General features: G+C 36.2%; 4 protein-coding genes and 1 long non-coding RNA gene across 6 annotated transcripts; 1 reads left to right on the forward strand and 4 right to left on the reverse strand.

Annotated features, from left to right (window-relative positions):
* Positions 1-1,110: 1,110 nt before the first annotated feature.
* LOC145730479 (uncharacterized) lies at positions 1,111-13,851 on the forward strand. The gene is made up of 6 exons (XM_081981694.1): positions 1,111-1,217; positions 1,645-1,918; positions 4,720-5,913; positions 7,811-8,050; positions 8,937-10,064; positions 12,539-13,851. Exons 2-6 carry the CDS (start codon positions 1,705-1,707, stop codon positions 13,690-13,692), a joined length of 3,930 nt encoding a protein of 1,309 aa, XP_081837820.1. The 5' UTR covers positions 1,111-1,217; positions 1,645-1,704; the 3' UTR covers positions 13,693-13,851.
* On the reverse strand, positions 6,272-6,686 carry LOC145731032 (uncharacterized). Its single transcript, XR_014178728.1, has 2 exons — positions 6,586-6,686; positions 6,272-6,332 (listed from the first exon to the last, which is right to left on the reverse strand). It is a non-coding gene; the product is annotated as an uncharacterized LOC145731032 (long non-coding RNA).
* Positions 6,994-8,675, reverse strand: LOC145731006 (salivary endonuclease-like). Its single transcript, XM_081982570.1, has 2 exons — positions 8,182-8,675; positions 6,994-8,131 (listed from the first exon to the last, which is right to left on the reverse strand). Exons 1-2 carry the CDS (start codon positions 8,246-8,248, stop codon positions 6,999-7,001), a joined length of 1,200 nt encoding a protein of 399 aa, XP_081838696.1. The 5' UTR covers positions 8,249-8,675; the 3' UTR covers positions 6,994-6,998.
* Positions 10,226-11,963, reverse strand: LOC145731005 (salivary endonuclease-like). Its single transcript, XM_081982569.1, has 5 exons — positions 11,804-11,963; positions 11,516-11,753; positions 11,243-11,460; positions 10,847-11,188; positions 10,226-10,786 (listed from the first exon to the last, which is right to left on the reverse strand). The coding sequence occupies exons 1-5, from the start codon at positions 11,892-11,894 to the stop codon at positions 10,440-10,442; spliced, it is 1,236 nt and encodes a 411-aa protein (XP_081838695.1). The 5' UTR covers positions 11,895-11,963; the 3' UTR covers positions 10,226-10,439.
* Positions 13,852-13,910: 59 nt separating the features above from the next.
* Positions 13,911-15,757, reverse strand: LOC145731018 (uncharacterized). 2 transcript variants are annotated; one of them, XM_081982584.1, is made up of 5 exons: positions 15,430-15,757; positions 15,088-15,335; positions 14,859-15,037; positions 14,588-14,806; positions 13,911-14,148 (listed from the first exon to the last, which is right to left on the reverse strand). In XM_081982584.1, the coding sequence occupies exons 1-5, from the start codon at positions 15,604-15,606 to the stop codon at positions 14,087-14,089; spliced, it is 885 nt and encodes a 294-aa protein (XP_081838710.1). In that variant the 5' UTR covers positions 15,607-15,757; the 3' UTR covers positions 13,911-14,086. The 2 variants fall into 2 exon arrangements, with proteins under 2 accessions (XP_081838710.1, XP_081838711.1); XM_081982585.1 differs by having other exon boundaries at positions 14,062-14,478.
* Positions 15,758-16,390: the final 633 nt, after the last annotated feature.

The following is a 16,390-nucleotide window of genomic DNA, read 5'->3' on the forward strand; positions in this document are numbered from 1 at the left end:
ATACAGAGTGGTTTTGATCATTGATTTAGTTTTAAAATCGCTGGCTTTATATAACAAGAAGAGAGTCAGTATTTTTTAAATACTTTGTTACTATGCAGCGCTGTCTATAATTGATTTAAAAGTGTGTATTTGAATTTTAAAAAAAAACAATACAAATATTGATTGTAGCTAGTAGTAGTTATCTACCAAATCTAGGTCAATACCATTTTAGAGATCATTACCTACTGAATACATACACTTTTTAATTATAACCCTTGATGACTTTCATCATATAGCAGCTCGTCTCGTCCACTGCTGGACATGAGCCTCTCTTAACATAAACCATTTTGCTCGGTCTTGGGCATCTTGGATCCAATTTAAAGATATCCTCTTCAAATCGTCCGTCCAACGAGTCGGCTGTCATCTCTTGTTTCTGTGTGCTTTGTCTCTGAGACCCCTTTCTATTGGTCCATATATTGTCTGATATTGACTTTCGATTGCATCTGTAACCTTTGTTCTTCTACGCAGTTCTTTATTTCGGATTTTATCTCGCAGTGACACTCCCAACATATGGACCTCTCCATGACTCCTTGAGATATTCTTATTTTATTCGGTGTTTCCGAGCCATATGTCAATACCGGGAGGACGCATTGGTCAAACACTTTTCGTTTGATACATATCGGTATATCCGATTTGAATACATCTCAGGGCAGAAGAAAGGCTGCGAAGGCAGCCCATGTCAGTCCTATCCTTCTGTTTAGTTCGCAGGTCTGATTGTCTTCATTCGGATCTCGTGTCCCAGATATTTGTAAGATGTTACATATTGATTCTCTTTTCCTTCTAGCTAGAAGATAAGCTGCGGATAGTTCTGAGACCTCTTCGTTTGCCTCGTCGAGCTGGTCCGAGATCAGCACGTTATCGTCGGCAAAGTGTAGGTGGTTTAGCTTTTCTCCATTCACGTTTATGCCCTTATTGTCTAATTGAATCTTTTTAAACATATATTCTAACAAAGTTGTGAAGAGTTTGGGGGAAAATTGATGACTATATTCATGTATGTATGGAACGCCCTGTGTTGAGGTAATCGTTTGCTGTAGCGTAAAATTTACGATTACACCTATCTTATCAAAATGATGGGTAAAGGTTATTATTAATTGTGGTAAGCAACAAGCTTGCCCAATAGACTCAAAACAGTACCGCACCTTCCAGTGTCTGCTTTTAAACTGGTCACAATTCACTCAGTGAGTCTTTTTCTTATTTAATCTTTTTACAATTTTGATATTAGCTTACAATTAAGCCTTTTTTATTCTCTCTTGTAAATTTTATGAGCCTATTATAAAAATTCATATTACCTTGTTGCAAGCAAAATTGTATTTTGGTAAATGCTATAAAAAGTTTAAAAGCTTAACCCTATCCTAATAGGTATATTAAACTAAGTGATTGATTAAAAAAAAAATTAGTTTAATGAAAGCAGTGTTAGCTATAACAAAAATGTCCGATTATTTGCATGAATTAAGTGATTAATTATTATCTCGTTTATCTAAAATGTTTCAAACGTATCGATATTATGATTTATTTTTTTATATCAATCCAGTTAGTATCACACAACATAATTTAGACCAGTAAACAGCATATAGTTGGTCTTTTAGCAATTCATCTTAATTACAGGTATTATCGACTTAACGAATTTATTAATCGGATCTACAAGAGTACGTGTGTTAACTGATCATGGAGATGATTGAGATGGACGACCTTAAATCCCCCGAAGGATATAAAAGACTTTCCAAATTAACTTTGCTTAGTAGTAAATTTAGGGTAAATATGAATTCTAAAATGTTAGCAGTAGTTTTAGTTACTGTAACCGCACTAGTCACTGCCGGTATAGTAGCCGGTATTATGTATGTGACTTTGGGACCGGACAAACATGACGACAGTTCAGATGGTAAGTTAATAATGATGATTGCAAAAGCAGGCAAATTAGGATTACTTTGGTTAGTTATAACCATACACATATGGCTACAGTGCCACTAATAGAAAATTATGTAGTTTAAAGTTTTAAACTTAATTCTAATTCAAATATGAGTTGATCGAAAATTTAACGGGACAGTGGACTTTCTAGATCATTTTCAATTTCTTTGTATGATTAGTGTTTTGTTAGTGTAAATAAATGAAGGGAAAGTATGTTTTGACAAGTGTTCTAATCATACACTAACTGTTTTTTTTTTAGTTTCAGGTTGTGAAATTTACCCCTTTGAAACTGCTCCGCGCCCGTTGGTAGTGCTTTCGGGAAATACTAGTTTCATTTATCCTGAGTGGCCTGAAAGAAACTTGAAATTTGCCACCGGTCAAGCAATTGACTTCATTTGTCCGGGAAGGGTGATTCACATAGGAGCAAATGTTACTGATGTCGATTTTGTAACGGGAACTTGTTACTCGGACACAAAATTTCAAATTGGCTCTGAAATAGTCGAGTGGTCTGATCTGATATGCAGTAACACCTTGTGGAGAGACATCCGTGACACTGGAAACACTTGTGCTACCGATGGTAGAGAACTAGAAGCTGGATATATAGTATCTGATGACAGATTCATAGTCTCAATGACTATTTGTTTTAATTTTAACTTGCAAATTGCTTATTACACTTACATTAATCAAACAACTGCAATTTTCCAAAGGGTTTTGGACAATCCTAGACCGGATTGGCTGCAAGGTTCTGGGATTTACACAATCGGAACTGTAACCAATTTGTTTTTAAGAAGTAATCAGAGAGCTACGGTGAACTCGTTATTGGGTTTAGAAGCGGATTCAGAACAGTACATACAAACCAATACCGATTCTTATTTAGCTCGGGGGCATATTACCGCTAGAAGCGATGGTTACTATGCCGCTCAACAGAATGCCACATTCTATATGCCAAACTGTGCTCCACAATGGCAAAAATTCAACGGATGGAACTGGAATCAAATTGAAATTGACGTTCGAAATTATGCTTCAGATCGAGGAGTTGATTTGCAGGTAGTGCTTTTAATTAGGTTAATCTAAGACATTGTATTAACCGTTTAACTTTAAAAATCAAGGTTTGGTCGGGAGTTTACGGAGTCACAACCCTACCACACGAAGACAATGGAGAACCAACTGAACTCTACCTATTCGTAAACGACACCAGTAAACTTTTACCAGTTCCCGAAATATTTTGGAAAGCGGTTTACGATCCGATTTCCGAACGGGGTGTCGCCCTGATCGGAGTGAACAATCCGTATAATAGCACCTTTCATAAATATTGCTTCGACGTTTCGGAGAGGTTAACGTGGTTGCATTGCGATCGAAATAATCAAGAGTTGGGATTCTGTTACGCTTGCAGCATTACTACTCTCCGTTACGTTGTCAGTTACATTCCGTACGTAGCTGAGAGGGGATTGTTGTTGTAAGTTGTCTTTACTGGAAGTTTAGAACTGAATAACTTTTAGCTCTTAAGTATAGATTAGTGGTGCAAAATAAAGAAAATAGAAAAATGGGGTGTTTTTTTTGGGTTTAAGTTAGATTTATGAGCTGTATTAATAAAATAAAGAAACTCCAAAAGTAGGTTAAAGGTGTTTTGTTAATTCCCCATTACTTTTTTGAGTCTTATTGTCATAATATTATTGTGAACAAATTCAGAAAAAACTTTTATTTTGAGGGACATATTATAGAATGATACTGATGGTGTTATTCAGCAGTTTTAAAGTCTCACTTCCACGTTCTTACCGTTTGGACGTTATCTGAGACTAAGCTGATATTGTCTGCCATTGCTAATTAAGTCACTTAAACAGTTTCCGGAAACAAATTTCTAGATCCAAGATCCAATCAAATGAGAGTGAAATCCATCCATTTGTTTATTTTTTTGTGGTAATTAGTAGTCTCCGAAAAATATGAAATAAATGTTTCTTGTTTTTGCTCTAGAATAAAAAAATCGTTAGTAAAAACCACACTAATTTGGTACACCGAAATAGTTCCATGTGACGTAAGAAAAGCCAGTTTCTCCGTCTCTCTTCTGCTTATAGCGAAAAATACAGAATATTTGTTTTTTAGCAACAAAACATAGTTGATTGATACAAGACATTATTAGGCAAGTGTTAATAGCTTTGGCAACAATGCAATGGTTACAAAGAATGAATATTTTCCGACTTTAGCCTTCCACCTACGTTACGGAAGAGTCTCTAATTACGTCACGGAGCATCGTGCCAGGCTCATTTTAACATTTTATTTAAGCTTTTAAATACTATATTAGGTTTATATTTTGAACCTCAAATTCCACTATGGAAGAGTCATAAAAGTTGTGTCTTGGCTCACCCTGTATAGTGCTGAGCTATTCAACCAATTTTCGTTCTCGAGAAACTCGATTTTTTATTATTCATTTAATAACAATGAATGAATGGGCGAAAACGTTTCATCAATTTGACAAATTATCTAAAAAAATTTGGTATTTACGGGATCATATTTTACATTTTGCTATCATAATTTGTATATATCCATCATCAGGAAATCATGGTAGTCTAGGATTTTACAGATACCATTTTGTGTAACATTTATCACAATTGCTATGAAAAGTTTGATGTAAAGCTTGTAAAAAACTTTATCATGACAGTTGTATTGCAATAATTTTAAATCCACCTGGAATTGATGATACGTTATAATAACTAAACTGAAAATATCTAGTAAATGTTATACTCGTTAGAAATTAATGATTTATTGTTTTAATTGCAGTGTCGTGCGTCATCAACCCCTTTGAAGTTGATCTTCATCCTTTGATAGTACGTAGTAACACCACAGATTGGATTTACCCAAATGTGGGTGAAACCGTGTTGAGATTTTCTTCGGGAACCTCTTTGGATTTCCTCTGTCCTGGTCGTAACGTCATGGTTAATACCACTTCAACTGGAAAAGCTATTCTAGTTGGAACTTGCGTTTCCGGAAGTACTTTTTTCATCAATGGTACCTATGTTGATTGGAGTTGGCTGAGCTGCAGCGACTACCATTGGAGATCTATAATAAACACAGGAAGAACTTGTGCTTGGAACGGAATTGAACTTGACATCGGATTTGAAATTGGCGATGGAAGGTTTCTTACCTCGTTGATGGTATGTTTCAATCCAGTCCAGCAAATCGCTTATTACACGCTTATCAATCAAACGGCGGCCATAAATCAACGAGTGTCAGCTTCAAATTCAATCTCACCACCCTTTCGACAAGGAAGTGGAATTTACACGATAGGATCAGCCACCAGCTTCTACAATCGAACACAACAAAGAGCTACAATCAACACTTTGCTAGGACTAGACAACAGTTCAACCAAATACATAAAGGACTCTGATGACAAATTTCTATCCAGAGGTCATATGATTGCCAGAGCTGACGGTTTCTACGCGGCTCAACAAAACGCAACATTCTACATGCAAAACGTTGCTCCCCAATGGCAAACCGTCAATGGAGGCAACTGGAACAGACTTGAAATTAATTTAAGAGACTACGTAGAGGCCAGCGGAACCGACTTACAGTTTTGGTGTGGAGTACACGGAGTGACCACATTACCTCACGAAACAACTGGAGAGGAAATTGATCTGTATTTGTTTGTTAATAGCAGTATGAAAGCACTGCCAGTTCCTGAAGTTTACTGGAAAGTGGTGTACAATCCTGTGACCGAAGAAGGCGTGGCTGTAATTGCTCATAACAATCCTTACAAAAGCGAGTATAAGCCAATTTGTGAAGATATTTCCAGTAATCTGTCGTGGTTTACTTGTCAATCTAGTCAGGAAGAAGGGTTTTGTTACGCTTGCAGTCTTACTGATTTTAGGAAAACGGTAACTGTGTTGCCACTGGCCTCTGGTAGTTTACCAGTTTTAATGTCCACTTTAATGTTACTGATTGTTAGTACTAGTGTTATGCAGAGTTTAAATATGTATTTTTACTAAATAATAGTACTTATTGTATCTTCTACTAATTAATTCAGCAGCACTTAGACACGTATTAGTTCAGACTGTTACTCATTTAAACCCCATTATTATCACCAAATATACTCATTCTGGGCTTAAACTCTGACTTATGGAAATACTGTATGATAAACAATAACTTTACATTTTATTACATTATTTTTGAAATTAAAGTAGGTTAGTAATAGTAGGAATAAGTCTTTTATTTTATTTAATAATATTTTTTAGGGATTTAATAAGAGAACCTCTAGAACTTTACGCGTATTTTTAAAGTCAACAGTTTAGGTATTGTTGCCAACACAAGCACCACAATTTTATAAAAAGTGTTCTTAAAGTGCTGATGAATTAATGGTGGATCCAACTGTCACTGTCTTTTAAGTCAACATAAATCTGTGATGAAAACAACATAGCCTCAACTTTCCACCAAGCCTCAGAGCTGATGGATTTGTTGATTTCATGTTGGAAGTCAATTTTGACCAATGACAATGTAAGCTTTTTTGACGTTATGTATTAGCCTTTCCGGCATTTGTTATTGTTTGTTGTGTTTATTGATTAAGGAAAATAGAAAAGGCATAAAATACTCAGCAAAGGATCTTTAAATGTAAATCCCGTTTTTTAAGTCAACAAGAAAAATGTTGCCAACCAGCTTAACAGTTCCAACACAATCTCAACACTACTTCAACAAAACCATTCTCTGACGTCATTCATCACAACTTAATGTTGACTTTAAAAATACGCGTTTTTCTATAAACAGTTTCATCCTGTCTGCTCAAAATTAGTTGTGATTGGTCAAGAAAAAGCTACTTTTTTTGACCAATCAAAAACTATCCACTGTATTGAGATTTATGAACGTGTTGCCGGCTTGTGTCATATTTTATTTGCTCTGAGAACGCCTAGCCAATCAGGATATAACTTTTTTTTGCGTTTCTAAATTATCTAGACTTTAATAAAATACACAACCAATTATAAATGCCTCTAACTCTAAATTCCAAAAATAGGAAAAACCCCATTTTGATGATTAATTATAACAAACTAAAACAAAGACAATATTCAGTTTTAAACTAACAATGTCTTAACAATAAAATTCGGTAAAACTGTCACAACTTTCCTAAAACTATCCACAGTACAAGCGTAAACATATCCATGCGCCTGGTTGGGTTTAATATTCAACCATGGTAATTTAAGACTAACGTCATCACAAAAAGGCACCGACTCAACATAAGGATTATTAAACCCGATTAAAGCAACACCAGTTTGACTTTCCGGATTATAGACCACTTTATAGAATATTTCCGGTACTGGAACAGCTCGAGTTGATCCACTGGCGTAAAGATATAACTCTGTACCCTCTCCAGTTTCTCCATGGGGTAGTCTAGCTACTCCGTGCACACCACTCCAAACTTGCACACCACCTCCATTGTATTCAATGCAATCTCGAAGTTGGCTTTCAACTTTTTGCCAATTATTGCCGTTCAAAGTTTGCCATTGCGGTGCGACGTTTTGCATGTAAAAGGTTGCATTCTGTTGGGCTGCGTAAAAACCATCAGCTCTTGCTGTCAAATGACCACGAGCTAAATAGTAATTTCCTGTGGTTTTTATGTAAGTCGTGGAATTTTTTGACAGGCCCAATAATCTGTTGATTGTTGCCCTTTGTCGTTTTCTGGTGTATAAACTTGAAATACCATTGATCGAATACATATCTGATCCCTGAAGGAATGGTGGTCTTGCGGTGCCACTTATTTTCTGATTAATTGATGCGGTTTGATTGATGAATGTATAGTAAGGGGTTTCAAGTTTTGTGTTGAAACACACCATAAGGTAGACTAGAAATCTACCATCACCCAGAAAAAATCCAATTTCCAATTCAGTGCCCTGCACAGAACATGAATGTTGTGTGGGTCTGATATCCCTCCAAGGGGAACCATCACAACTTAAGGTTCTCCAGTTAATTGGTGTACCTTCGGTAGTAGAAAAAGTGGTACCAGAAATGCATCTGCCTGTTAAAATCGACTTGCCAGTAGATTCATTTTCTATGATAACACTACGACCTGGACATAAGAAGTCCAAGGAACTTCCTGGATCAAACTTCAAGAACTCATCACCCCAGCGTGGGTAAATCCAATCAGTAGTACCGGATAAGACTATCAAAGGATGAATAAAGTCCACTTCAAACGGGGCAATAACACATTCTAAAATAATGTTTTAGGTGATTGGTTACATACAGTTACAACAGTCTTACCTTTACTAGTTATCACTGCAGTATTCGTTAAGGAACACAATAACACAAAGATAAGTAGAACCAACATTATGCACGAAAGTTACTTTCTCAGCTCAGTTAATAACGGTATTAATTTCTGTATTGTTGAAGGTGAAAGATGCACAAAAGTGTTCAACAGGTTATTTAACCATTTGGTTTAGATTGAATCAGTGTGGTACATGTTGGTTTTAAGGAGAGTCATAATTTATGCGAGTCATCGAGCGTCATTCTAACGGAACATGAATTTTATCATAAACTTTAGGAATTATTTATATTTTTAGATTTAGTTAAGTAGTAATGTTTTCTTTAATTTTTTACAAGTGTTGGTAGGATTATATCACAAATTCTTTACAATTCTATACAAGTTAAAAAACAAATTCCATTCAACTTACGCAGCAATTTCCTTTTGTAAGCCAGATCACTCCAATCCAAACTTTACTTCAATAAAATAATTAATCATATTGATTTTATCGGGGTGTAAGAGATGAAATTTTGTACTAAAAAATTCATCATCATTAAGACTCATAAAACGATTAGTAATCAAACATTGATCTGGCGCTTTCCATATAAGTAACAAAGGTGCAAAAGATATTCTTGGCTTCCTACTGTGCCATCATGAGGTCAACTTTGGTTTCCGCTATCTTGTTCGCGTTGGCGACTACTTCGGTTAATTGCGGTAAGAATTTTGTCATCTCCACTGTTAAGAAAAATACTGGAGTGCCTATAATTTGTTACAGAATGTGTGATTAATCCATTCGCGGTGGATCCTCATCCTTTAATAGTGCGCACCAACACCATTGACTGGATTTATCCCAAATGGGGTGAAGATGTTTTAAGGTTCGAAACTGGTGAAGTTGTAGACTTGTTCTGTCCTGGACGGGAAATCATTGTTGACGTCACATCTACAGGCGCATCTATTCTAGTAGGCACTTGTGTTTCAGACAACATTTTTTCAATCAATGGTATTCCAGTTAGGTGGGACGTGTTGAGTTGTAGTGGTGGTCCAGTTAGAAGTATCAGAAACACTGGTAACAGTTGCTCGGGTTCTGGTAGAGAACAAGAAGCTGGTTTTGACATTGGAGATGGTAGATTTTTGAGGTCTTTACTCATTTGTTTCAACTGGGATTTGCAAATTGCTTACTACACTTACATAGACCAAACTGCCAGTATCAATCAACGTGTGCTTGGTACGCCACGCCCTAGTTGGGTTCAAGGCACTGGAATGTGGTCGATTGGAACCGTAACCAACCTCTATCTCAGAGTCAATCAAAAAGCTAGTGTCAATGGACTTTTGGGTCTACCAGCTGATTCCACCAAATACATCCACGATACAGGAAATTGGTATTTAGCTAGAGGTCACATGACAGCACGAAGTGACGGTTTCTACGCAGCTCAACAAAACGCAACATTCTACATGCAAAACATTGCACCACAATGGCAAAATTTCAACGGCATAAACTGGTACCAAATTGAAGTCGATACGAGGGACTTTACAGAATCTCTAGGACTCGACCTACAAATTTGGACTGGCGTTCATGGGGTCACCACGTTACCACACGAAGAAACTGGACTACCAACTGAACTGTATCTGGTTGTTAATGAAACCCATAGAGTCTTACCGGTTCCCCAGATATTCTACAAGGTATTGTACGAACCGGTATCCAAAGCTGGGGTGGCTTTGATTGGGGTGAACAATCCTTACATTGAAGAATTCACGCCTATATGTCCGGACATTTCTGGCAGTCTTTCGTGGTTTAGATGTAATACCGGTTTGGTGAATGGATATTGCTATGCTTGTACAGTGCCTACTTTTAAGCAAGTTGTCACTGTATTTCCTGATATCGATGTTCAAAGTTTACTGTCTTAAAAATGTCATATACACGGTATTTTATCATATATTTGAAATGTTTAATAAAGGAAATGCCATGTAAGTACTGAAAAAGTAAATATCTGCATAATTTGTTCTACTTTCTACTATAGTTGTTGTGTTAAACTTTCAAAAAATAATAACTAAAACACGTTCAAAAGCATTTCAAACGGTTATTATATTTAATATTTTCTAAATACGTGATTACCAGCTTATGTCTAATACAATAATAAAAACTGGATAAAGCAGTGTCGTACAAGTGGTTAAAATTTAAAAAAATCAAAAACTATCAAAAGAAAAATCTTGGAAGAGGATTTACCGTAAACAACTAAATATAAGAAACTACTGTTTTATTTATTTGTATATTGGCCGACTAGAACAATAATCCTCTGATATCAAGTGCAGGAAAATTAGTCACGATTCTGCGAAAAGCTGTGACGGTACAAGCCCAAGAAATCCCCCTCATCTGATCGTCTTTTCTCCAATTTAACCACGTTAGTAAGTCAGAGCGGTCATCGCAAAATCGGTCAATTTGAGCTGCCGTCTTGTAAGGGTTGTTCACTCCGATAAGAGCCACACCTCTCATAGATACCGGATTATAAACCACTTTCCAGAACAAATCTGGTACTGGCAAAGCCCTTTCATTCCCATTAACAAAGAGGTAGAGTGGGGTTTCTACTCCTGTTGTTGCGTGTGGGAGAGTTGTTACGTTCCATCCCCCTGTTGGTAGTGTTTAAGCTTGTTATCCCTTGAATACAGTTAAAGGAGAATTGGTGTTACCTGTCCAGACTTGAAGATGAACATTGTTAGCTTCTGCGTAGTCTTGCAAGTCGGTTTCAGCCTGGTCCCAATTAAAACCGTTGAAGGTTTGCCATTGAGGCAACGCATTAGAGAAGTGGAAGGTGCTGTTTTGTTGAGCGGCATAGAAAAAGTCACTTCGGGCAGTTAAATGTCCTCTAGACAAGAAGTAGTTGTTATTATTCTGGACGTACTGAAAACTACCTTCAGGCAGCCCCAAGAGGTTATTAATTGTCACTCGTTGCACTGCTTGGGTGAACAGGGTGTTGATGTTGCTAACGGTGAAAAATCCTGAACCTTGTGTCCAACTTGGACGTGGAGTTCCTACATTACAATTAAAGCTAGTTATCCTAGTGCATTGCTATTGAATTGACAAACCTCGAACTTGCTGATTTATAGCAGGAATCAAGTCGTAGTAAGTGTAAATCGGGGACTGATTGGCCACATCCAAACACACTAGTAGTGTTCTGGCAAATCTAGAAGATGTGATAGCAAACCCAACTTCAGCTTCTCTTCCACCAGCCTCGCAGGATCCTCCTGTATATCTGGCAGTAGATTCTGGATTTACAGAACATTGAATTTGCCACCAAAGATACCTATCAGTTTGAAATATTCTGTAATTTGCTTGAAACAGTTTGCAGAACCACCAACCTGGCATTATTAACAGTGAATCTAGCTCCAGTGACACAGGAAGCTGTGGCAACTTGCAGAGTGGTGGTAACCCCCTCCAAAACTAGTCGACCCCCAGGACAAGCAAAATCTACTGTTTCTCCTTCAGCAAATTTAAGAGTGGTTTCCCCAGCTGCAGCTGGGTACACAAAATTTACCCCATTTATGATTAATGGAGTGGGAGTGGCTCCATTAAATGGATTAATTTCACAAGCTACAGCTGCAAGAACAGTTTAAATAAAGTTCGTAACCCTAACTGGTTGTACTTACCAGCATTTTCGGTACTAATATTAGTGTACTCTGGTATACTCAAAGCTAGAGCTGTTTCACCAATCAAAAGTACACATAAAAAGAACAGCATCTTGATGGAAAACCAACAAAATACTGGACTGGTGTTACTTATAATATTATGTGCAGGTAATTAGGATTTAATAGGTTTGTTCTGGGATCAAGTAGGATTTTTCAACGTAAATGATGAGCATTGTATCTTTATACGGTAGCCGCTTTTTTCTGAGATTAAAATCCGAAATTTTGGTTGGCAAATATTTGTGAATACCATTTTATAATCCACGTCAGCTGGAATAATTTATAAGCTTTAGAATTTCTCCTGGTGGTACCTTCGTGTAATTGTTTGTTTCTCAGTTGTAGTAGCATTTTAGATGCAAAAAAATGTTAGTTATATCTTTTAAGAAGCTAAATTACGAATATCCCAGCACAGGTCAAAAAAGCAGCTTTCTGCTTTTATTAACCAATCACAAGCCACAAACCAGCGTTAATATACGCAAATTCTGCACATGTGTACTTTTTTTATTGTCATCATTCTTGTCACTGTCTTCTTAATATAAATTCTTAGTATTTTCATCATCATTATCGCACATACGTAAATTATTAGTGATGCCCTTAACATGGTTCATTATTTTAGCATTACTGTCATTTACTTCTCTGGTTTATTCTGGTATGTGCAAATGTTGACGTTTTTTGTGGCATTTTATGAAATAATTTCAGATTGTTCGATCGACCCTCTTCGTCTCAAACCGACGCCACTGGTTCTTGACAAGCATAAACAAATTTTGTACTCAAATTCCAGAAGTCACGTGATCACTCTAAAGCACAACGACCAAATTACTATAGCATGTCCAGGAAATCGTTTGTTGAGCAATGGTTTGCCTGTGGGTGAAGATATTACGGCAACATGCAATGATAATGATGAGTTTGTTTACTCAGGAGATTTAGTAAGTTTTTACTCGTTTCGGTGTCAGGATATTCCACAAAACGCAGTGAGATACACTGAAAAAAGTTGTGAGGAAGGAGGTGAGGAAATAGAAATTGGATACCATATCGCTTCTACGAATACTTTTGTGAGAGATATCCGAATTTGCTTTGACAATATCAATTTATCACCCATTTACTCTCAGTACAATCTTACTTCCAATATTAACTACAGAGATGGTAGAGTTCCTAGAAAGTTTTTTGAAGAGGATGGCTTCTATTCAGCCTCAACTAGTCTGGATCAATTATATAATAGAGCATTTGAACGCAGAACAATCAACAGACTTTTAGACTTAGACGATAGTTCAGATTTCTACATTAAAGGCAACAATGATGATAGATTTATTAATAGAGGACATCTTACTGCTAAAGGTGATTTTGTTTACCCATTTCAACAATTAGCAACATTTCACTATGTCAACTCAGCACCACAATGGGCCTCGTTCAATGGAGGTAACTGGAACGAACTGGAAATCAGTTTGAGGGACTTGGCACATTCAACCTCAACAAATTTAAAAGTTTCTACAGGAGTATACGGTATATCAAAGCTAAGAAACTCCAAAACAGACCGACAAACCGATTTGTTTCTGCATACAGTTAATGGCAAATACCTAATGCCTATACCAAAGTTATTTTGGAAATTAATACAGAATGAAGATAGTGGCAAAGGAATTGTGATTGTAGGAGTTAATAACGCTTACGAAGTTAATGTGAATGATGACGTGGTGTGTAACGATATTTCTGATCGAGTTTCTTGGTTTAATGGAAAATTGAAAAACCAAAAACGTAACATCCAGTTGGGGTATGTGTACGCATGCTCTGTTGAGGATTTTTGTAGAAAAACTAATGTTTGTCCGACATATTTGACTGTTCAAGGAGTGCTATGGTAAAGGCACATTTGTGTAAATCATATGATGAAATTTACGCATATATTGTAACTGTTATTTAAAATTATCTACTAATATGGTGTGATCACACCTAAATCTCCTGACTTAAATAAAATTGCAGTATCACAGACAAACGTGACAAAAACGTGTTCAAGACAGGGTAATCTACTTTTTTTTTTAATTGATATCACTAACTACCAAACAAAGTGGATTAAAAAAAATCCAGGCAATAAATTTTATTACAAAGAACGTTAAAAACAATATTTTTGATCACGAGCAACCACACAAAACATCAATCGATCACTTATTGATATAATAATTAGGAAAAGCTTTGTAGTGTAACAAATTGACAACAATAAATCTATAACAATAATAATTACATACTTATTTAATTTTTTTACAGCATTATTTCAGAGTTGAGGGGATGCTCTTCGATTAGATGGTGTGATTCGGCAAGTTCTGTATAAAAAAAAAACAAAATCAAAAATTGTTGATTATTGTGTATATTGAACGAGAAATAGTTTGAACATTTTTTAATGCACGGTTAACCTGATTTTATTTCAAAAAATCAACGTATTTTGAGTGATTCAAAAGCAGCTGATTCCTTAGCCTTTGTGACTACTATTTTCAGTTAAAAAGTTCAAAGTTGATGGATATTTCTGGACTGCTATGAACGCGTTTCGTTTCAGCCACGTTTCAGTTGTCATCTGCTTTGTCTTCAATGATAAACAACCCGGCTATTTATTTCTATATATTGACGCCGAATAATTTACGACATCAGTGTTTGCTCTATAATGCACAAGTACAGAAAAGGGTTGATTAAACCAGTGTACAGTTGAAAAAAATGTGGTTGTTTCCAGCTTTAGGAGGAGTACAAAAAGAGTAAGTAGCAACTCACCATCTTCTAAACCGACTACGATAACTGGAGGTACCTCCACTTCTCCTAAAGACAATTCTTGTCCAATTGTTGGGACAATATTCTCGACGTTTTCGCTGAAACTGTCCATTTCCATAGAGTCTGCTTCTGCTTTAGTTTGTAGATTTAACACTTGACGATCATTGTCATAACAGACGATTTCTATCACTTCGTGATTGTTGGTAGTTTGAACGTAGCTTACTATAATACATTTTTGTTAGAACAATGAAAGACAGATCAGGTATCAAAATACCATTATCAGAATTATCAACACAAAATTGATGGTGCATTTCTTCGTGATTAGCTTCACTTTTATCAGCTAAATCAATGATCCTTTCAACCTCAGCCAAATTTGTGGACACAGTTCTTGATAAGGGCTGAAACCCACTAGAATTGGTTCCAGTTTTATGATAGGGTGGTCTTCCGCGATTACTACCATTACAAATATTGTAAATAATCGTTAATAAAAGTGCAACAACAACCTGTTGTGGAAATATCCACGTCCGCGTCCGTTAGTGTTGTTCAACTTCCTGTTTGGGGTGGTTTTGCATTTTTGGGCGTACAAAAGTCGATCGATGGCGAAGAAAAAATTGTGTTTACTCACGGTCAGAACCGTGTGTAAAGTGGCCGGATGAGTGTCCGGAAACAGTTGCATCAAACGTAGAAAATAGAAAAAATGGGTGGACGACGGATTCTGTGCTGCTGGGGTAGATGTTGAGTCAGTTTTTTGCTGAAACGAATTTTTAGTTTAAAGCTATATTTTCAAAGTAAGACCAAATTTACCTTAATTAATGATAAGTTAAGTAAATTGGTAATTTTCTTACCGTCGATGCGTTATTATTCGTGGTAGCACCATGTTTCTTTGCCAGTTCGTTAAGTTTATTTTCGAGAAGTTGTGCTGATGGATACGGTTGACTCGAGATCCAAGGGCACAAAATTGGCTGCTTTCTAAATACCGGCCGACTGTCGAAATCTAAACTATTATTAGAATTACCTTCCATTACTGGACCTTTTTTGGTTTAATAATAGTTACACCAAGTGGTACAGCGCCTTTAAACCACTTTGTGATTATTAGGATTGTCACGATGACAAGTTGTTTGGTTGTTGCATGCATTTCTATGGTAATTTCAACTGTCAATTTGTTTTACCCCGGCCAACTTTGTTGTTGAATTATTATACCGACTGTACTGGGACTAAAATCTGATGGTAAATTCCCTGTAAATTCCTGTATACTTAGTTCATTGTTGCTATTTCTCAAAGCTTGACTCGGATTATGCAGGTGCTGAAAATAGCACTTTACCACATTATTATAATGAAACTAATTTATATGCATTTTATCTTTTGTGCCAAATTATATTGTGGTTACAACTGAATGTTAGTATATTATAAAAATTAAAATAACAGTTTGATAACAGATTAGTGAACTTCCTTCACCAAGACGGCGAGACCTTACAAAACCACTGAAAAAAGTTGCATAGAATGTGACAGAAACCTATCATTGTCAACGAGCTTTGTCACATTCTATACAAACTTCTGTTAAAATTATTTTCCTGTTATCAAGAAGAATTTGTTATTGTTAATTGTTTTGTGAGCCTATCTGGGTATATACCCTGATTATTATAACTTTAGTTGCACGTCATCAAGGTGAAAATGGGCGGCGTTGTCAATGTTATAAAAAACGAACCGAAATTGAAGAATATGATTTTACTTTCAAATGTGACATCTAATTTCAGAACCGTGTTTGTTTACTTTTTGAATTGCATTTACAGAAAGGTCTGAGTGGTT

The sequence above is a fragment of the Ips typographus genome, linkage group LG6, assembly GCF_016097725.1.
Source record: "Ips typographus isolate SLU linkage group LG6, UJ_Ityp_2.0, whole genome shotgun sequence".
NCBI lineage: Eukaryota > Metazoa > Arthropoda > Insecta > Coleoptera > Curculionidae > Ips > Ips typographus.